Source organism: Peromyscus californicus, unplaced genomic scaffold, assembly GCF_007827085.1.
Source record: "Peromyscus californicus insignis strain IS unplaced genomic scaffold, ASM782708v3 Scaffold_6__1_contigs__length_162567912, whole genome shotgun sequence".
NCBI lineage: Eukaryota > Metazoa > Chordata > Mammalia > Rodentia > Cricetidae > Peromyscus > Peromyscus californicus.
The window spans coordinates 125,327,810-125,350,865 of NW_026294584.1; the positions used below are offsets into that span (position 1 = coordinate 125,327,810).

At 40.6% G+C, this 23,056-nt stretch overlaps 1 protein-coding gene and 1 long non-coding RNA gene across 13 annotated transcripts in view; one reads left to right on the plus strand and one right to left on the minus strand.

Moving 5' to 3' along the window:
- Window positions 1-10,769: 10,769 nt before the first annotated feature.
- Window positions 10,770-14,649, minus strand: LOC128100102 (uncharacterized). The gene is made up of 2 exons (XR_008214662.1): window positions 14,538-14,649; window positions 10,770-11,272 (listed from the first exon to the last, which is right to left on the minus strand). It is a non-coding gene; the product is annotated as an uncharacterized LOC128100102 (long non-coding RNA).
- The window catches only part of Grm7 (glutamate metabotropic receptor 7), a 930,315-nt gene continuing 921,500 nt past the window's right edge, over window positions 14,242-23,056 (plus strand). For 7 of the 12 annotated variants that reach the window (XR_008214661.1, XR_008214659.1, XR_008214660.1 and 4 more), the window contains exon 1: window positions 14,242-15,140. Coding sequence is in view for 8 of the 12 variants with exons in the window: in XM_052722188.1 (XP_052578148.1) it covers window positions 14,622-15,140 (519 nt within the window). In the remaining 4 variants the exon portion in view is untranslated. Of the gene's footprint in view, window positions 15,141-15,173; window positions 18,184-18,210; window positions 18,795-23,056 lie in introns of those variants that run through there. The other 5 variants (XM_052722187.1, XM_052722194.1, XM_052722190.1 and 2 more) reach the window with 4 other exon arrangements.

Consider the following 23,056-nt stretch of genomic DNA (forward strand, 5'->3'; position numbering starts at 1 on the left):
CTTCCCCAAAGTAACATATCTTTTGACTTCCATTTTGAAGTCAAGACATTTTTAAAATATATAGGTTAGTTTAATCCAGCAGTTTCCATAATCCAATATGTCCTTCCTTCATCAATAATCAGAAAATTCAAAGACAACACAACAACATGCAGGATCCAGACTCACCATGTATTTTCCATCATTGCACGGCTGTTTTCCTTTATATTATTTTATTATTTCTTTAATGACTTTATTATTCTTAAACTAGTTTTTTTCTATGACTGTCTATACCATTTCTCTTTTCTCATCCAAGCCTATGTATATTTTTAAACAAATTTTAATCTGTTTAGAGTTTTTTCTACCATCTGGATTTGTCTTTACTGGATATCTATATTTTTTCTGTCTGCAGGAGCAAACATTAAACCTGTCATGTGGCTTAGTTTATGACATGCTTGTGGGTCTCACTCAGGCAGTGCTTGTGCTGGTGACCCAAACCACAGGTAGCAGCTGGGAGATACATATTTGTACCGTGGTCAGCATGAGAGATGTGAGACTGAAGCCATGTTTGACTTCATTTTTGTGTGTCTAGATACTTTATTTTATCCCGGCCTGATCAGACACCTGATGGCCTGGGAACTGAATCTGGGTCCTCTGGAGCATCAATCAGTGCTCTTAACCACTGAACAATCTTCCCTAGAAAATTTTCAAAGTTTTCTCAGGTCTTATATGGATGTGGGTTCCCCATGTTAGGTGTCATAGGTAAGCAGACTTTCTGTCTCATTAACTAGTTCCTAAATAACCACATTGAGGCTTATTATTAATTATAAATGCTCATCCAAAAGCTCAGGCTTGTACTAATTAACTTTTACATTTTAAATTAACCTATATTCTTATCTACACTCTACCACATGGCTTGCCCATTTTTAAGAGGATTATATTCTTTAGTTTGTGGCTAGATTTTGAGTTCCTTATATAGTTTGCATATTAACCCTCTGTCAGATGAATTCCTTGATGTACCAGAGTTCTTGGGTTGTACATAGTCTCCTTTGTCAAATTTTGTTTGTATAGCTGAGATTTTGGGGATTCTACTCAGAAAATCATTACATATACTAATATGTTGGCATATTTTTCTAGTTCCAGTAGTCTCAGAGTATCAGATCTTAAGGGAACTTATCCATTTCAAGTTGATGTCAAGGGTAAGACCCAGCTGCAGTTTCAGTCTTCTTCATGTAGTTATCCAATTCCTCTTGTACCATTTCTGAAAGCAGCTGACTTTTCTGCAGTGTGCGTTCTTGGCTCTGTTGCTGAGAATCAATTGGTTGTAGAAGCATGGTTTTACTTTGGGTACTCTGTTCTTATATTCAACAGTGTATCTGTTTTGTATGCCAAACACTCTGTTGGTTTTATTACTGTATCTCTGTAGTATTCTTGACATGAAGCATTATGATGTCTCCAGCTGTGCTTTTTGTGTTTCCTGGTAAATTAATAAGACTGTGTTTTCTAGTTCTTTTAAAACAATCATTGGTATTTTGATGGCAACTAAATTATATAGACTCTAAAGTAGCATAAATATTTTTACATGATTTTTTACTATCTATGAACATGGGATATTTTTCCCTATTATAGGGTATTTTTCATAATCTTTAATAATAGTTTTATAATTTATACTTATAAGGTCTTTTATTTCTATAGTTTGGTTCATTCTTACTTATCAGTTCTTACATGCATTTGATGGTGTTTTAAGATTTTGTGTGTACAGAATTATGCCTCCTATGAACAGACAATTCAACTTTTTTCTCTGTTTATGTGCTTTTTGTTTCTTCTTGTCTAATTCTAGTAGCATGCTGAATAACTGTGGAGATAACGTACACCTTATTGTCTTGATTTTAGAGGAAATGCTTCCACCACCGCCTCCCAATTCAGCAGTGTGTGTGCATATATATATATATATATATATATATATATATATATATATATATATATATATGCCACTCACAGTAACATAAACAAAATTATCAGTTTTGGGAAAAGAGCTGGCAATGTATAAAAAAGACAGAATATTGCAGCATTCTGACATTCTCTATATTCAATTTTCCCTGTCACTGTCTTCATGTATTAACTTGTCACAATCAATGAAATACAGCTAACAAATTACCATTAAAGGAAGCACTATTAAACATTTAAATATTATTTTTTAATTAATGTCTTTCTAATGAAAAAGCCCATGTAAAAAGTCACACTATATTTGGTTATCGTTCATAAGTTCTCTTGGGTTGGTATTTATTAGGCTTTCTTTGTTTTTAGAGACATGGATAATTTTGAGGAGTAATGACCTGGTATTTTATGGAATGTCATTTAATTGCATTTTTCTTAGTTAAAATGAGGTTATGAGCCTTTGAGAGGATACCCACAGTAATTAAGTAATATTTTTTGGTAGAGGTTCCATTATGTAGCACGGGAACACTTGTGTGGGTCAGAGGACAATTTTTAGGAGTCTGTTCTCTTTTTTCACTATGTGGGTTCTGGGGATCAGACTCAGGTTGTCAGGATTGGCAGCAAGTGCCTTTACCTGCTAAGGCATCTTGCCAGTCTGAAGCAATAAAATCAGGTGGGATTTTATATTCAAAATTTTAAGGACCATTTTTCATGTGTGTTTTGGGGTGTGTATTGTGTGCACATATGTAATTGGAGGCTTTTCTTTGTCGCACCCATTCCTGCAGCTGCTTTTAAATAATCACTTATAGGCTTAATATTAATTACAGAATGTTTGGCCAATGGCCCAGGCTTATTACTAGCTAGTTCTTACATTTAAATTAACCCATTTCTATTAATCTATGTATCACCTTGTGGTCCATGGCTTACTGGTTGTCTGACATCTTCTTCCTTGGTTGGCTGGATCGTATATGCCCCAGTCCACCCTCCTTCTCCCTGTATCTCCATTTGGCTTTCCCACCCAGTCTTGTTCTATCTGGCTATAAGTCAAAATGGCTTTATTTATCAACCAATGAGAGCAACACATATTCACAGCATACAGAAAGACCATACCACAGCAAACATGCTCACTTTTATTCATACATATGTATATTCAGGTAGATATGCATGTCTATAGCTATATATAGACATGCATGTCTACATTTGTCTATGTAGATTCTATATCAGTTCTGGCATTGCAGCTGCACACACCTTTCTTTAATTTTTACAAGGAATCTGAACATGTCTGCACAACAAGTACTTTATTGAATGAGCCTTGGCCCTAACCTGGCAAGATCGGCTCATTTTGTTCAGATTCACTGAAGTTTGGAACATGTTGTTATAATGCAACCCTCTTGAGATTTTTCACTGTATTGAGAGAGGTTTATAAATCAGTTTTTTATCAATACTTTCTTAATAGTGTCAGTTACAACATTAGTCATAGTATAATTTATTGGAAAACACTGTATTTTACAAGAAACAAAACAAATCTAAGTAACAATTCTTGAGGAGACATGATACAATTTTATACCTTATCAGTGATTATAACAATCATGACAAGGAGTTAGCACTCAGAAAGAGATGTTAAGAATCAAAGGGAAAATATACTCTAGATGACTGAGTGTATTTCTTTTTTTTAAGTTCAGGGGTGGAGAGATTTCTTCTGAGGCTTGCTTTTCTTGCAGAAGAGGTGATTTAGTTCCTACCAAGCATGTTGGCAGCTCACATCCATGTACAACTCTATCACCAGGAGATCCACTTCCTGCCTCTGTGGGCATCCACAAGCATGTGATGATACTTACCCTCAAACACAAACATCAACAAAAATTAAAAAAAAAAAACTTAAAAAAAAATGAGTTGACTCATTTATTAAGATTTCATTTTCTAAATCATTTTTTATCGTGCTTTATTTTTTGAGGTACAATTTCATTATATAAAAATGCATTTAGTTTAAGTACATAGATTCATGTGTTTAAAAGTAGATAAACTAAACCTGAAACTTTGCATAGCAACAATTACCACAGTCAAAATGTATAACATTTATATCACCATGAAAATGTATCATGAACCCCTATTTTCTAGATCCATTAGCTACACCCAAACCTGGATTGATCAGCTTTCCATGTGTGTTAATTTATTAAGATGTCCAGGAAAAGATATTTGTAATATTTGCCTATGTCCCTGTGTACTTCCACGTAGATTAGTGTTTTTGAGATTTGCTGTATCAGTGTCTTGTGTCTCTGTTAGCTCCTTTTCCAAATCATCCTTCCTGGAAAGAAGAGGAAGGTTTACAAAGTGCATGAAATTCACAGAAATTCACAAAACTTGGGAACTCACAAAACTTAGTAGACTATGGGGCCTCTCTCCAGGTTTAAAAACAGTTACCAAGGAGAGTATCCTCTTCTGTGATGTGACTGCCTGCAAGGTGTGCAAGGAACTGCAGTAACACAGCTTTTGTGAGCAGTCACTCCTGCCAGGACAGGCTTTTCTGTCCTATAGCTGCCTTTCAGTCACCCGTGCTCCTGTAGGTAACCCCAGAATATATTGACTCTTCGAGCTGGGTGTGGGTGGAAACGTTCCTTCCTTTTGTTGTTGCCCTCTCCATCTGGAATGAACACAAACAGATTCCCCAGGGCTGGAGAGCAATGGCTGCTCTCACAGAGGACCTAAATTCAGTTCCCAGAATTCACATGGTGACTCCCAACTGCTTGTAAACTCAATCCCAAGAAGATCTGGTGCCTTCTTCTGACCTCTGAGGGCACTCATTATGTTAAAAGAGAAACACGATTTCCAATGAAAATTTAACAGTACAACCATTTGCTCATTTTCTTTTTTATTCACCCCTTCCCAGTTCCTCCCAGATCCATATTCCCTTCCCTACCTTCACGACTTATATCTATTTTTCTTTTTCATACACCACCTCTGATTTGTGCTTCCCACATATTCTTGGATATATGACCTTGTCCACTGGAGAGTGATGATTGACTTAGAAGGGGCTTTATTCTTAAAGAAAACTGATTGTCCCTGTTCTAGCAGTATCAATTGCCAATAGCTCCTCGGGAGTAGAACTTTATTCCACTTCCCTGCTCCACACTGTGATTTGCCCTGGCTTAAGCTTGAACAGGTCTTGGGTGTGTTGCCATACCTCTTGAGTTTATATGTGCAGCTGCCTTATTGCATCTGGGAGGCGTTGTTTCTTTGTAGCCAACCAGCACCTCATTCTTACATTCTTTCCACCCCCTCTTCCATGATGATTCCTGAGCCTTTGGGAATAGAGGGTATAGTACACATGCCTCTTTTTATTGCTGAGAATTCTATAGTCCCTTATTTTCTGCACATGGACTAATTGTGGGTAACTGTATTTGATTGCTTAATTGTATGGCTAGCTCTATCTATTTATGCTCCAGAATAGCATTGACAGAATGCTATTGATAGATATCTGTCAAATTGCATGGCAGGTGAATGAATACTTTTAAAATAAATTGATAGAGATGTCTACAGTGGTCATGCCATTTCATATTCTGTTGAGTAATGTATAAAAGTACTGATTCTTGTAATCCTGGCCAACATGTGCAGTGTTGAACAGTTTTGCTTTAATTATTCTAAAAGTTTCATTGTAGTTTGGATTCAATTATCTATGGTAAATAATATTTAGTATCTTCTCATATACCTGTTCCATGTATATATCTTCTTTGGTAGGCATATATATTCCTATTCTCAATGTGTATATATGCATGAATTATAAAGTGATTTATATAGATCATCAGATTTATATAGTGATTTATATAAAGATCACCAGATTACATGTAATATTAATTTCTTTACATTGCTGCTCTTGTCTATTTCATGTTTTGAAAAGGCTTGTGAAAAATTGATAACTTCCCCGTTAAATGTTTGATTATATCATCTGGATCTAGAATTTTCCCTCAGGGAAGTATTTTTAAAAACACATTATTTCATATATCTTATTTTAAACAGCTTTATTGAGATACATTTTAGTTATGAAAACCATCCATTTCAAGTGTACAATTTAATAATTTCTACTAACTTTACCAAGTTTTGCAGCCATTACCATAAATCAGTTTTAGAATGTTTCTGTACCTTTAATAAGATCTCTTGTGCCCTTTCCCAGTTAATTTCTACTCCCACCACTTGCCAGAGGCAACATTTTGAAAGCTTATGGTCATAAAATAAACGTGAGAGACATAAATCTTTTTCAGAGTTTTCCTTTTCTTTCTAAGTCAGTTTTGGTAAAGTGGGACGTTCAGTAAATTTGTACATTTCCTTCTGTTACTCCTTTTTGGACATGAAATCATTCACATTATTTTTTAATGTCTAAGGTCAAGACACGGACTCTCCCTTTAGACTGGCAATCTCTGTGCTCCCCCCACTCGTCTACTGTTGTTCTTCATCTGTACAGGCATGGAGTCAATTTTACAGACCAGCTTCTGGCATTTCCGATTTTCTCTCTACTCTTTTTTTTTTTCTTCGTTGGAGTGTCATTCATTTTCTTTTAAATCTTTCTCTGATTTAATGTACAGTTTAGGTGATTGAATCTAACTTCTTTTCTGATATCAAGATTTAGCTGTCAATATCTCCCTAAGATTGGTTACTCACATTCCACAAATTTAGAAAACATGCTTTTGTTTTCAGTCTAATAGAATATTTTCTTCTTTGTATTTCTTTTGTATGGCTCTTGGGTTTGGGGAGGATTGTGCTGTTTCATTTTAAATACAGGTTCATTTTCTAGGTAACATTTTTTGTTGATTTTACTTTAATTTCATTACTGTCGGAATAAATTTCATCCTTTAAAATGTGTTAAGATGTGTTTGAGAGAGTAATATGGTAGGAGGGGCTGTTGTGTTCTGATTGTTGTCCTAGGAAACTTCAAGATCATTTTCCTCACAATGTACACCTGCTGCTACATGGTTACTTTGGATTAAGGATACTGTATTTCCTGTTGTTTTTCATTTTAAGGCATTCATTGGTTTAGTTTTTTAAAGTATTTTCAACTATCTTACCACACACTTTAAAACTGTTGAACTTTTGAGGAAATTGCTAATTACATCATTTATGATATAGTCATATGTGTGGAAGTCAGAGGACAAGATGGAGGAGTAAAATTTATCCTTCTACCACGGGTCCCTGAGGTAGAATCCAGGTCCAGATGCTTGGAGACAAGCACTTTTCCCAGCTGAGTGACCTCACTTTCCCATAAAATGCTCAAGGTTTTAAAATATGTTTTGTATTAGTTCCCTATTGCTATGTTTGAGAAACAAAGATTTAGTGGCATAAGCCAACAATAATTTACCTCACTGTTCTGCACATCAAGTGCAGTGTAATCAGGTCCACAGATTCCCTTCTGAGTATCACAAGGTTGAAGATATCAGCTAGCAACCCATTATCTGAAGGCTTTCAGGGAGGAATCCCCTTCCAGCCGTCTCTAGATTGTTAGTAGATGTTCGCTCCTTGAAAAGGTAGGAGTGATGTCCCTGCCTCCATTCTGGCCACCTTCCAAAAGATGAGTGTCTGGGCCCACTCTCAGGTCCTTGCATATGAGCCTCTCTCTTCAAAGGAAAGAGTGTCATTTGAGTGAAATCTCCTCTCATGCTTGCAACCTCTGCCTTTTTCTTTTGAAACCAAAAAGTCTTTTAAGGGACTTATGTGGTATCAATAAACTCACTGGATAATCTATCTTTGAGTCAATTGATTAATGTTTTCTTTAATTGCATCTGCAAAAGACTTTCCTCCATATAATTTCAACAGTCATTGGAGGAATCTCAGTAGTCTGTTTAACTTGCTATTTTATTGCACTGGTGGGCTAATTCCATGTTGATAATTTCAACATCTGTTTTAATAACTAGGTATTTCCCCCATTTTATAAATGTCCTCATGGTATTTATTGAATACTGAACAGCATAAATCTACCACAGGAAAGTGGCTGCATTATACTGTCCACTAAAGGCCATTGAACTTGAGGATAGTGGTGTAGAAATGTTTGTAGAGGACTTGCCCAGATTCAAAAGCCCTGGATTTATCCCCAGCACTGCAAGAAACCAGGCATGGTAGATGACTGTAATGTCAGTACTTGGAAGATGAGAGACAGAACAATCAGAAGGTCAGTAAGGCCATCTTCATCTATGCAGAGATGAGCATAATACATTGAATCTTAAGACTCTTTAAAGACTTATCACATATACTTAGTGCTTACTATATTTTCATTTTATCTTCCCTAAAATGATCATTTGGTGCTTACCATTATTTTCTCAAGGTCAGTAGTCATATGGAGAGCTAACTGGAAGGCCACTGCACTCTATTATCACCAAGTTATAGATTCAGTAATTCATTCTCACAGAAATCTAATAAGCAGTATCTTCTTATACATTTAATTATCTGCTTATCTTTAAGCTCTAACTGTCTAAATTAGCACCCCTGATTATGAGAGAACAAACTCAAACTAGCTTTTCAAAAGAATGGGACAGCTAAAGGTGGTGAAGTGTGTCTGTAATTGCATCTCTTAGAAGGCAGGAGAAGGAGGATCAGGAGTTCAGTGTCGTTGCCACCAACACAGCAAGCTCAAGGCAAGTTTGAGATACAGGAAGCCCTACATCAAATGAATTTAACAACAAAACAGATGGAAATAAGTGAGTAGGAAGATGGAAAGTGAGTGGTAAATGGAGCTAGACCCGTGACTGAACTCAGCATCTCCGATGGCCTTGCTGGGGCTCTACCCTTTGTTCCACACCTTAATCTTCTTTCCTTTTTGGTTTCATTTAATTTTTGACAGTTTTTGTTCATATTGTAGAAATGGCAGCTCCCAGAAATCTTTGGTCTCTATCTTTATATATAAATAGCTAAGAGAACTGCCTCATTTGAGTTCCATTACATCAAAATCTAAGTTCCTTTCCTGTCCTAACTCATCAGCCTTACTCAGGAAAGGGACTAAAAGAGATATGTTTTCAAAGGAGTGGTTTTCAATGTTGTCAGTATAAGAGAAGTGACTTCCGATTCTCTACCAACTTAAGGAGACATTGAAAAGATTTGGGGAATGGGAGGGGATATAAGTGCTTGCAGACTGGCTTGTCTAGAAACCAACACAGGGCAGAATTTTTGCTTGGCAAGTAACAAGTCATTTTGCTATCTGTTTCACATCTATAGAAGGGATACATTTTTTGAAGGGCAACAAAATATTATAGGGAAGGGGAGGCTTAGTATTACCCAAAGAATCACGTTGGCAACTGATTTTCTCTAAATTCAACTCACACTCTCATCCAAAGGGCAGGTAAAAAATGTTCTCCTTCTATAGACAAAGGAAAAAGGAATCAGATCATTGAGATCTCCTTTGGTTCTGAAGTTAGATTCTGTTTGTGGTTTTAAAGCCTCTACACCCAGACTGGCCCATGAGATTTGAGAGATGTAACAGGTAAAATCTATGAATTAAGCACATTGGATGAGAGAGAGAGAGAGAGAGAGAGAGAGAGAGAGAGAGAGAGAGAGAGAGAGAGAGAGAGAGCCTGTGGAGCATCTTAAGGCTAGACAGAAAGCACAAAAGCTGCATGGCATACAGATAACTCAGAAGGCAACCTAAAGGCACAAAAGAAATGAACCAATATCTGTTATGCTCTGTCCAGTTTATCTCCTGGTCAATAAAAACAATGATAGTAGAAATGTAATATGTTAAATGTACATATGTTGAGGACTAAGTTGATACGTTCTAGGAACATTTGAAAAGCAGAAGGTCATGGTAATACTTATCCATAGAAAACATTCAACCTTAACACAAATGCATTAATATAATATTTATTAATATTGAGATAATTTTAATATATTTATTTTCATTTTGTCCACCTGAGTGTTTTACGTGTGTGTATATATGTCCAACATGTGTCTGGTTCTAAAGAAGTCCAGATAAAGTAACCTGAATTAATGGAATGAAGTTACAGATGGTTGTGAGTCACCATGTGGGTGCTAGGAACCTACCACAGATCTCCTTGAAAAGCAGGAAGTGCTTTTAACTGCTGATCCATTCCTCTGTGGGAACCACATGCACAAGGTGCACATAAATACATAAAGGGAACACTCAAGTACATAAAATAAAAATTAAGAAAACATTAAAAATGGAGCTGATCTAGAAAACAAAATTGAACAGCAGTAGCAACAACAAAAAATAGGATGGAACCCTTATAACTCAGTTAGATGGTTTTTATGAGGCCATGAGTAAAGATGAATGCTTAGACAGAATCAAGCCTACAGACACGCTTTATAATATATCATCTCTTTGGCCAAAACTAGATTCTCCTCCTGCTAAATATGCCCTTAGAATGGTGATTATCCAAGTTCTACTTGAACTATTTCTATGGGGAGATTTCAGTTTATCTACTCAATGCAAAAATAGAGTACCTAATATGAAAGGTTGGATTCTCCACTGTGGCTAAATATAGAAAAATGAATGTGATGATATGGGTTCTAAATGCATAGTGATTCTGCAGGCTTAGCATCACTTGTAGTTTCTCTGGTAACAGACTTCATGTTCTATGTGATTCAGGTATGCTAGTGTCTAGTTACAAAAAAGAGCTCAGTGTCTCTCACCTCCTTCAGGCAGTTTATGACAATAGGCTCAGTTATTGGTCTGAGAATGAGGTCTTAACTCTAGAAGAACCAATCTAAGCTTTCATGAAAGTTGATCAAGTGACTCAAGGTTAGGTGAGGCTGTTTCAGTCTTCCAATTTTTTTCTATACAAGAGTATTTCAAAGAACATTTATTATCCATTATATTCCAGAAATCATGCATAGTGACTAAGGGCTGAGCAATTTATGTGTCCATGTTTCTTCTCTGTTTATTTTTGTTTCTGGTTGCTTCTAGGTAAAAGCAGCAGAGTAAGGGAATCAGTTTTGATTCACTCAACACATGAGCAAATCTTAGATACAAACACCACTGAAAATATTGTCCTTGATGAAGAGATAACTAACATCCCAGTTCATATCCTTAAGGATCTTACAAACACAATCGATGTACTACAAGGGACATAATGCTGGCTGCCAGATGTTTGGAGAGAATGCAAAGAGAAAAGAGGGATATCTTAGGGTTACCATTGCTGTGATGAAACATGATGATCAGAAGCAAGTTGGAGAAAAATGGTTTGGCTTACAAACTTTGGCTTACACTTCTACATCATAGTCCATCACCGAAGGAAGTTATTAACAAAACAGTGAAGGAAGCTGGAGATGGGAGCTGATTCAGAGGACATGGAGGGCTGCTGCTGCTGACTGACTTGTTCCATATGGCTTGCTCAGCCTTCTTTCTTATAGAATCCAGGACCACCTGCCAGGGGAGACATGCCCACAATAGGCTTGGCACTTCCATACCAATCACTAAGAAAATGCCCTACAGGCTTGCTTACAGCCCAATCTTGTGGAGGAAATTTCTCAACTGAGGCTCCTTCCTCTTTAGTGACTGTAGCTTCTGTCAAGTTGATATAAAACTAGCCACCAAATGAGGTAACCTTTAACAAATGGCTTTAAGATATTCATGGGACTATCATGGGCTATGAGAGGAGAATGGGAGAGAAAGACATGGATGAATACCTGTGCAGGTGAAAGCTGGTTATTGCTTGTTATTCATCTCTCTGAGTACTGTTTGGTTACAACTTCATAAAACATAATGTGAAATTAAAAATAGAATTCCATCTCTGTCAAAGATAGCCCAAGCTACTGGTGTTTAAACTCAGCGAACCTTGTCATCGTGTCCCATAGTAGGCCTTTCATTTGCTTTTCTCCTCTTTCAATTTAGATGATTATAATTTGACAGAATCCTACCCAACCCATTTCAATCCGGGATTTGATCTAGAGCATGGCAATAGAAGAGTAACTACAGACAGTTTTTATTTCAAACAATAGAAAGAAACTACCATGTAAATGGAAAACAACAAAAACAATCCTTCAAGTATGCCTGGATCTGGAGCACTCATGTACTTTAATGGAATACCTTTCTATTTGTCTGTTACTATGTGTCTTTCTCTATGTGTGTCTCTGTCCTCTAATTTCCCTCTCCTTTACTTCTTCCCCTCACCTCATTCATGTCATGATTGTCTATATCCATTTTATTCATGTGTGTCTCTGTCTTTCTCTGTCACCTTCCCACTTGACCTTGTTGTCATCCCTGCTCTCTATCTCTTATGCTGGGATTCAAAAAAGTTCCTGTTCCACATTGTGTAGAACAGGGGCCATCCTCAAAGGTACAGACCTGCAGCAAACAGCAGGAGCCACCATGGAATGAAGTTAGGTTGGGTATGCATTTGTGTAGTAAGGCATCAAGCCTGAGGGTGACTGATATGCATATTGTATATAATTTGCATATGAATCACAGTACAGTTTTGTAGAAGATGACAGTAAAATATCTTGTACTTACAAAATCAGAAGAGCATAATAGTTTTCCAGAAAAGAAACATGAATTCTGTTGAGCAGAGGGCCTAATTTTTTTCTAATTCATAGACATGTGTCTAGTTCCAGTGACAGCCCCCACTCCCACCCCCAACCTCATCTCTCCATCCTGGCTGCCCCACCGGGATGAGTTCTGCAAGACTCTGGTTGAACTTTATTCCCTCAGTTGACCTTGACACTATGGCTAGAGGATCAGATGAACTATTAAGCCACACCTAGATTATAGGAAGAAGGCTCAGTTCAAAAAACCATAAAAACTGAAATAGAGAGGACTATGTCCTGAAAGAAAGTGAAGGACTGTCCCTATGGGAGGAAGAATAGACAGCAGAAGCCCCTGACCTAACCTAAAGTCCTCATTGCCAGTAAATGTTGGTGATGGAGTTTGGAGATCTTTGAGCTGTTTTCCTAAGCATAAAGCAACAGAGAATGTTGGCCTAAAAAGAGCACTGTAGCCAAAGGGACGTGGCCTATTTTAACAAAGTATTTGATTTAAAAGATAAGTTGGAGGGTATCCAACTCAATCTCACCATTTTCCCAGTGGGAAAACTAAAACTCAGGCAGAGCATTGAAATGCCAAGGACACACAGGTAGTTGTTGGTGGAGGCAATATAACAGCATTGTATGTTACATCTAATAGTTTTCTCACCAACAAAGCATGGCCTTGTTTTTGGCTTTCTTTCCACCCTCAAATATATATAGTATAGCTTTTATACACTCCAACAGAAAGCATCACCAACAGTTGTGTTAAGGTCCCAGAGAAATTTTAAATTTTAAATTTCCCTGTAACAAAGCTAATGCCACTTGTTGCTTTAATGGGCTAAGTTTCAGTGGGGGTACCTTCCAGGAGGCACTTAAGTGGAACCTGCCTTAACATCCTGGCTTTGTTCCTAGAACTCCCAACAAGGAAAGTGAAAAACAGCATCCCTCATCTTCAAGGAGACTTCTGCAGCTCCCCTTTCTTCCTCCTACCCTCACCTCTTTCCTGCTGTTTCCTAACCAAAAAAAAAAAAAAAAAAAAAAAACCTGTCACCAGCCCAGAAGTATCTCTGGAAATAGGTAGGAGGGAGCCTTACACCTGTCACCTCAGAGCTAGTGGGGAAAGTGCTGGAGTTCTTAGTTGTTTCTTCTCTTGTAGAAAGAAAAGAAAAGACACCACACCGACAGGATCCCAGGTTTCTGCTGCAGACCTGCTGAGGAAGGTGGACAGTTCGGCCAGCATAAGCCTTTAAGAAGATCCAGAGTGCAGTATCATCCCTCAGGCTTCCCCTTGGCTTCAGCTTTCCTCTAAGCTAGAGGGTGCCTTCTCCCGGAGAAGCTGATAGTTAAGTCATGAATCAAGCTACTGACTGTCCTGTATTTTTCTGAGCATAAGCTAGCTGTGTCTTATCTATGACAAGAGTGCCAGTCATAGATACTGGGGTCTCCCCTCCTCCCGCCCTCTTTCAACTGGCTGCTCCACTTCAGGACTGCCTCTCTTTCTGTTAGAGCTGAGAGTCAAAGGCTCAGACTTTGGGGCTCCGAATCAGAATCAGTCAGCCCCCATATGCTCATCTCATCCCAAGTGTAGGTCTGCGGTTCCTAGAACATGGGCGTGGGTGTTGGTGGACCAGAGGCTCCCTCCCATTCCAGAGTTGGAGACAAGAGCTTCGCTTGGTATCCTGCTATCCTGAAATCCATGGCTTTCCTGGGGACCACGAAACTCCCCTGGAGAGGCAACCTCCTTGCTCCGGGGCCACCCACCCATTCCTCCACCACCCCCCCCCCCTTACCTCAGCACGCAGCCCCTCCCTGCGTGATGATGCAAACCGGTGGGGAGGGCGGGCGCTGGGAAGGGTGGGGAGAGATGGATAGCAAGCAAGGGAGGGAGAGAGGGAGTGGGAGGAGGAGGAGGAGGAGGAGGAGAGGGAGCCCAACGACCATTTAAAGCGATAGCAATCCCTGCCCTCTCCCCAGTGCTCGGCTGTTGGAGAGCGCGAGCCGCTAGCCGGGGAGCGCAAGCTCGGCGCGCGGGCCAGCAGAGCCACAGCGCCAGGTGCCCAAGGCTGGCTGGCGCCCTGGGACCCCCCACCCTCTCCCGCTGCACCTCCTCTGGCTCCTCCACCCTCTGTGCCTACAGAAGTCCCAGGGCTTCCCCCAAAGGAGCTCACCTCGAGAAGCCCGGACTTAGGAGAGCCCACCAGCCTTCCCTCCAGCGCCGCCGCCGCCACCGCAGCAGCATCCGGAGGAGCGGCATGGTCCAGCTGGGGAAGCTGCTCCGCGTCCTGACTTTGATGAAGTTCCCCTGCTGCGTGCTGGAGGTGCTCCTGTGCGTGCTGGCGGCGGCGGCGCGCGGCCAGGAGATGTACGCCCCGCACTCGATCCGGATCGAGGGGGACGTCACCCTTGGGGGGCTGTTCCCAGTGCACGCCAAGGGTCCCAGCGGAGTGCCCTGCGGCGACATCAAGAGGGAGAACGGGATCCACAGGCTGGAAGCTATGCTTTATGCCCTAGACCAAATCAACAGCGATCCCAACCTGCTGCCCAACGTAACGTTAGGCGCGCGGATCCTGGACACTTGTTCCAGGGACACTTATGCGCTCGAACAGTCGCTCACTTTTGTCCAGGCGCTCATCCAAAAGGACACCTCCGACGTGCGCTGCACCAACGGCGAGCCCCCGGTTTTCGTCAAGCCAGAGAAAGTAGTTGGAGTGATTGGGGCTTCGGGGAGCTCCGTCTCCATCATGGTAGCCAACATCTTGAGGCTTTTCCAGGTAGGGGGGGCGCTCCCTTTGGGGAGGAGCATTCTGTGGCTCCCTGCGCTCTAACCTTAAAGGCTGGTTTGGACTTCGTGGGTTGCAGGGGTCAGGCCAGCACTCCGGCATTTCTTCCCTGGAGATCCTGCCGAATCCCTCCCACCCCACCCAAGGAGGTATCTTCCTTGCTTAGTTTACTCCTCTTTCATGTCTTCCCCTGTCCATGCTCCACTCCATCCGACCTGACTCCCCGGATTTATGGTCCCATTTACAAGAAGCAATCTTCGGAAAAACAAGGCGATGATTTAAATGGGTTTGCATTAGAGTGAAATATGGTCGGAAACAGGCTTGTAAAAGTGCCTGGGCTCCTAGGGGAGCAGGTTAGGGACATGGAATATGAAAAATGAGAAGATGCTCTGAAAAATGGCATTTCTCAACTCCCCTGCTTCCCATGCCCAAGCCACCTAGGAAACCTCGACTCCGTGGAAATATTCGCGAAGACCTCAAGAAGCCCCTTCTTCAACTGAGGGCTGGGCTTTAACCCGCATGTGGATGCTAATTGCCCATCTCTTTGGGGTTGAATTTCCGACCTGTAGCCGGTCTCCATCAGAGGCATGGGGTACCCGCCCCACTAGGGAGACCCCGCCTGCTGACGTGATCCCCGCAGAGTTGGTTTCCTCCTGGCAATTTTTGTGCACCGCCTAAATTGCGTTTGCAGTCCGGCCAGTGGCGAGAGCAGGGCGATCAGCTAGCTTTCTGTTGCCACTTCAACCTCAGCTGGGGATGAGCTCATGCTAACTGCAAAATAAAATCGCTTTCACTGACTGTTCCCTCTACTCCCAGTCCCTCTCCCTCACTAATGCAGCCCCACACCCGAATCCCAGGCTCTGAGCTTGGAGATAGAGTCTGCTCTGCCCAGGAACAGTGGGGTGTGCTGGGGCGGGGGGCATGCAGGTCCCATGTCCTGGGTTCCGAAACAGGAGGAAGGCATGAGCAGTGGGTCCAACTGCAGTGCTCTGCCTCTAGTCCCTGCAGCCTCTGAACTTGTGCCTCCTTGGCTGCTCTGAGGAAAAATGGATGGCTTTGAGGGTTTTGAGTTTGCGGAACTCTCTGGCCGGGTCTCCGTGTATGTTTGGTTTTTGTTTTTGTTTTTGTTTTTCTGTTTCTTTATTTGGTTATCCTTTTTAGACCCCTCCTCATGGCCCCTTCTCAGCTTCTATTTCCTTCCCTCATTCCCAAGTTCTTGCCTCTAGTCAGGTCTGGTACGACTTTGCTAACCCAAGGCTTGCTCCCAGGTTTGGTAGTAGCCAAATCCAACCTCTTCTGTTAGCTGTGCAAGATGATCCCTTCAGGACTGTGCTGCCCAAGTCTAAAAAGTGACTCTTGCTCGCATGCTTCCCCTAAGAGTGTGAATTTTAAGAGGGGCCTGCTGATGATGGTCAGGCCAGCACAGAACCTCCCTGATCTCCAGGAGTGGGAACTTTGTAGTCAAGCAGCGGAGGTGCTCACCTGAAGCTAGTGAGGCCCCTCTGATCTCTGGAGCATCCTGATACCTCCTGAGTGTGCCAGCATGGAGACTTCTTGCTGCATGCACTCCCCTAAAGTGATTTGAAGGCAAACTTAACTCTAGGTTGCTTGCATTCTGGAACAGCCCCTGGCTTTTGTCATGAAAACTCAAAAGAGTTTCCTTCATCTCTGAGCTTGAAGCTGGACAATTTGGGGGTGGGGACGCTGCAGCTACAGAAAGGATGAAAAGATGAGCTGAGACAATACCTGAGGATGTTTAGTGTGTGTGTGTGTGTGTGTGTGTGTGTGTGTGTGTGTGTGTGTGTGCCCTCCCAAGCCTTGAGGGGTGGGCTGCTCATTCTGGATTTAGCATTTTAGTATTATTTCTCTGCCTGCTTTTCTCCTCAATGGGAACATGGACATCATCCCAGCTGGGCCTGTGTGTCTGAAAAACAGTGAAATACTTAAGTTAAGAAAGTCATTGCAGATGAAGCTAGGGACAGTGTGCAAAGGACTCCAGGGGGAGCTGATTTCTCTTCAGTTGCATTTAAAACTGAGGCAACTTCCAAAGAAACAAATGGCTGGTGTTCTACCCCCATCCCTGTTCTCTGAGCTGGGGAGGGATGGAACCTAATGCCAGTGTGAACAGTGTGGGTTGGGACTAAAACCATTCAGGGAAAACACTGTCATTTTCCTTTAATTTGCAAATTGCAGCTATTCATGTTGGGTTGTAGAGCTGAGGCAAAAGAGGCCCTGATTCTCACCTGCAGTTACAGAGAAGAGGCTGGCAGTGAGAGGGATGCTCCAACTTGTGGCGTGTGCTGCAAACTGGGCATAGCAGTTACTATGCATCCTTCTTTAGCCATTCCTCATGTTGAAATAAGTGTGTATGTGTATGCATGCACAAACACAGATATGAGCATATATCTCAATGTACTTCTCTTTCTCTGTATTTCAAGTAGGTATTTTTTAGTGGCTTTTTTTTAAAATGTGGTTTTAGAATCCCCTAGACTGCAAGTTCCACTAGTTTTCCAGCTTCTGTCAACCTGCAACATGATTAACGAGAATAAAGGTAGAATAACAGTAGGCTCCTTCAAAGAGAGGAAGAGGAAAAAGCGAGGAGGTGAATCTCCTCTGGAACCATCGGGTTCTGTTCAATTAAAATTGTGCTATATAAAATCAACTCCTCCAAATGACTGAATTCTGAGCTTTACAGTGATTTGAGCTTTCTTCTTTGCTCTGGTCCTTGTGGGTGGCTGTGGGGACCATGCCAAACTGATCACTTGAGATATGAATTTATAGTGAGATGAGCCTGTAGCCTGGGGGAGGAGGTACTTGCAGACTAAATGAGGGGATGCTGAGTGCTGGGGGCCAGGAGGAAGTAATGAGATACTCAGAGATACAACAAATGCTGTTACTGCCAGCACAGCCAGGGCAGAACTGTAAAATGCAGACCTGAACAGGGATGACTACTCAGATGTAAATACTGCCTTTCCATCCCTCGGAATTCTCTTCTTACTGGTGTGCAAGGCCAGTGATAGGACTGGAAAGTCAGGTCAGTCTTCTCTCTCTCTCTCTCTCTCTCTCTCTCTCTCTCTCTCTCTCTCTCTCTCTCTCTCTCTCTCTCCTGTATCTTTCCTGAATAGGTTAGTAAATGACATGTCTGAGAACAAGAATCAGATCTAGTAGGTCTTTCAAATCCAGGAATTTGAGGCTAATGCAATTAGCTTGTGGCCAGGGCTCTGCCAAGTAGAATTAAATCACAGCAACTGCCCCGCGATGCATTTTCAGCCTCAAAGAAGCATTGGGGAGGAATTTCTGGAGATTTGTTTCTGAGCCTGGGCAGAATAATACTCTCTTAATGCTCAGAAAGATTAAACATAAATTATTACTGACGAGGAGTAACATATTTTTAAAAACTAATCACAGGATAGGGATGGCTTAAAGGGGGGAGGTTACATAATGTGGTGGCTGAAAGATGAATTTCCCCTGAACAGTTTTTCATAGCCATAAGTGAGAAACATTACAGTGTTGAGGAAGAAGAAGATTGTGATCAGGGATCCTCTTTTCCTGACTTTCACATCCTGATCCTAATGGAATACTATTTTATGTGCAGTGGCATGATCTAGGCTGTGGGCTCAGAATTGCATGGCATCTGTTCTCTCTGTGAGTATATGTGTGTGTGTGTGTGTGTGTGTGTGTGTGTGTGTGTGTGTGTGTGTGTGTAGTTTTTTGTTGTTGTTGAAATAACTAGCTTGAGAAATTGTACCATTATTGAATGTAATAGTACAAATCTAAGCCTATGAACTTTGTATCATAAATGAAATTCATCTGCAAGTGTGTCAATGGTTTCCTTCCATTCACTGGAACTTGCATGTAACATTAAGCCTTTAGGACACTATTTTATACTTAGATGCCTATCTTCTCTCTCTCTCTCTCTCTCTCTCTCTCTCTCTCTCTCTCTCTCTCTCATGAATTCATAGGGTGATGTTGGATTACTCAAGGTGGGGGAAGGGGCTTCTTTTTTAAGGCAGCTCTAACCTGCTCTTTAAAATCGCATAAATATAGGTATCACTGCCATTTGGAAACAATTTGGAATCGTCCCTGAAACAACCTCTGCCTCCACATTTACTGTTTTGTAGGAAATTTACCTAACAGATGGTGAGTGGGAAATTTTTAAAGGGGCATTTTTAAAAGAGCAGAGAGGGAAGAAATCAAGACATCCACATGCTATATTTGAAGCTACCTTCATGTATATTTTATGCATATACAATCCATTTAATTAGGATGTCTCTGGGCCTTTTTTTCTCTTAAAATAATTGAAACAAAGGTGGCATTTAGGTAAATTTCACAGACATTTGGAGTATAAGAAATCAAAAGTGCTCTGCTTTCAACATATGTACATGATATATATGATCTAAAAAGACACTAGGTGAATTACACCATGTATTCTAGTGCTATGAATGCCACTCCTGCTACCCTAAATATGTCACTTAATTTGTATAGGCCTCATTTTCTTCATCTGGATTTTATGTTTAAAATTTAGTTTCTAGGGGCTGGGAAGATGGCTCAGTGGGCAAAGTGATGACTGCAAGCATGGTGTCCTGAGTCTGGATCCACCAAGCACAAGTCAGGCATAATGAACTCCAGGTTCAGTGAGAGACCCTGTCTTAAAAAATTAGGTGGAGAAATGTTTGAAGAAGACACTAAACGTCTACCTCTGATCTCTACACACATGTGCTGTGTGCACACATATACATGCATGAACATGTTCACGTGCACACACAACAAACACATATAGAGTACAGTCTAGTCTCTGGAAATGTCTAATCTTCTTGTTTAGCTTGCATCACACTGGCTTTTAGAAAAACCCATGACTTCATTTTTCGCTCTTCCACTTTGAACTTTCAGTGCCTTGGGAAACCTTTTAACTGATATTTTCATAGCTTCATCATTATTAGTTTAGCTCATTGACCATATTCAGAGCTTTCCTTACTTCCCCCCTTTTCTTTTTGCTTTTTCTTTAAATCAGTTTGCTATACAGTGGGATATATTAAAGCTCTTGTTAGAAAAAAAGAGCTTTTAGGTCCATTTACCAAAAATCATAAGGCATTAGAAACGCTTTGGATTATACTAGCAGTTAAATCTTTGTCCAGTGACCTGTCCTATCTTGTCTTATAATAACTTTAAGCCTCTTTGTTTAGAAAAGTGTAAATAATGACACCCTTCTTATGTCCCAGTATTAAGTCACATGGCTCAGGTTAAGTAAAGTAAATGACTAGTTTAGTTGTGGGCACCTGGGTCTACATATATCAGAATCCTCCCCAAGAGATTTCTGTCAGAAGTAATGACTATATTGTCTTTGCTCCCTGGAAGTTCAGGACTAGGGAATTGTGAGGTGGAGTGCCCAGGGGATGAGGCATCAACACTGGGAGACTTGATAGCCAATCAGACAGAAAAAAATGCAAGGCTGAAGAGAAGACAGACAGCCTGAGCTTTCCTGACCTGGAGCCCCTAAGTCAATTGAATCTGAATCTACATGAATTCCAGAATTTCTAGAAAATGCCTTTAAAACAGTGGGCTGGCAAACAGCTCATCTAGTAAAATCCTTGTCTTGCAAGCTTGGTGACATGAGTTTGAATGCGTGTAGAAGTGGAAGGACAGAACAGCCTCCATAAAGCCGTTCTCTGACCTCCACAAAGGCACTGTGGTCCATAGACCCACATGCTTCATGTACACACACACACACACACACACACACACACACACACACACACACACACACACACACTTTAAAAAATAATTAGAAGAAGCACAATTATTGCCCTTAAGTTGAGTTTGATTTTTACTACCTGTAGTGGAAGACAGCTTATTTCCTGTAGTGACTGGCATTCTTCAAGCTAAAATTAGTTTGTGATGTTTTCTTTCTGCCCGTTTTTGAGTTGTTCAAAAGCACCGTATTCTTCCTCACTCTTCATAATGTGAGTAGTGGTTGCATTTGCTTTTAACATTTGCAGTTGCTTCTTTCCTGTCTACATGGAGTTGAGAAAGAAAGCAGATACTTTGGATGCAAACTGTAGCCCGTAGGCCTCCTCTCTAGGAGCTGTGGAGCCACACTCAGTTCCTTTCATTAAAGCAAATCTTTTGTTGATATCCCTAGGGCACAGAAGCATTTTCATTCTATAATGGAGTACAAAGTATATTAAACTCCCAGGTCCCTGTACAGTAAGCAACAAGCCTGACTCCACTCCCCGTCCCCTTTGACTTTAAATAGGTAATTAAGAATAGTTGCAAACTCATGTTCCCAGCAACTAAAATGCATACATGATCAGTATTTAGAGGACAACAATTGTACAATGTAAAGTCAGGCTAATTAATTAATAAACATTTTCAAACTGGCATAACAACATAGATGTTGCTCTGTTTAAAAAAACAGAAATAAATCCTTCTACAAGAAAATACTTATCTGAGAGAAGTATCATTACATGATTCTTAATAGTATGAGATCCCCATGGACTAACAGTTAACTTCTTTACCACTATATTTACTATTAAATGTTTCCTGAGCCATTACTGTACCATAGCATCAAAAATAATGTATGTGACTTTACGATGATATGGGCTATGTATCATTTTGTGAGGAATTCTAATTTACTTTCAGTATTAGTAGTGATGGTAGTAATTGTTAGAGTTCTCAGTGTGAGTCACTGTGCCATGTACTTCTAAGAATGTCATCTCATTTGGTTGCCACAATAATACTGCATGCCCATATTGTTGTACTACTATGCATTTAAAAAGGGGATTCTTGCAGTCCAAAGTCACCTACCTGGTTGACAGGCAAAGTGGACAGACTTAAAATTTTTCTGTTAACACCTAAGAAATGAATCACTTTTCATAGTGTTCAATTGTTATACAAATGCAGAAACGCTTAAAAATGATTACATACTTCCCTACCTTGAAATCATAATGGCTTAAAGATATCAACCTTGTCAATTGTTTATCTATATCTGTTTATAGAAATACTGAATTCCAATTGTAGAGCCAGATTGTGTAAACCCCTAGAAATTTACACATACTCTTGTCACCCAGTGAAAGACATCTGTCCTCCAGTATTCAACCAGTGGCTAGGCATGTGGACACAAATATACAGTAAATGTCTCTTATTAAATAAATGAGAAAAGATGTTTCCTCCTGTTCCAATTCAGTGCCTGTCATTATGGATTGTGACAGTGTGTCCTAAACTTTATTTTATTCACTCCACTCTCTCAAGATCTCAAGTGAGGAAATCCATCATTTAGATCTATGCGCCAAGTGAGGGGACTGTATTAATACAATTGCAGAAAGTCAAGTTGATGGAGCGCAGGAAGTACATCCTAATAAATGCAAAACTAATGTTTGTGTGGGCCGTGGAGGGAAGGGTAGGAATTTCCAGTTTAATGGATTATTTTGCCTCTTGCTCAGAAAGTGCTGCGGCTTAATAGTTTTATAATTGGTCATCTGCAGAATTCTCCATCTCTGGGTGTTACGCTTTCTTCCTGGTGCAGCTGTTGCTGCTTGTTCTGAGTGCTGATGGACGGTGTCAGCTAAGCCACATAGAAAGGCTCAGCCTGTTAGCAATACTGCTCAGAGGAGGCTATTTCTGTTTGTTAAAACAGAGATCAAGCATTTTTATTGTGTTTTAAGCTGGACTTCTATGAAGGCAACAGATCAGGCAGACATCACAGGAAGGGCTCTCATTAGAAAGCCCTTCCTGTCACTGACTGTTCACAGTCAAGTTCAAGAATTAGATCTAAGTTTAAATGCATACGTGCCACCTTTTTTTCTACTGACTTGCTCAAACAGGAATCACTCTTATCATCAATGACTGTATCTTTCAAATGAGCATAAGAAAAAACATTCCTGGGCCCACAAGATGGCTTAGCAGGTCTA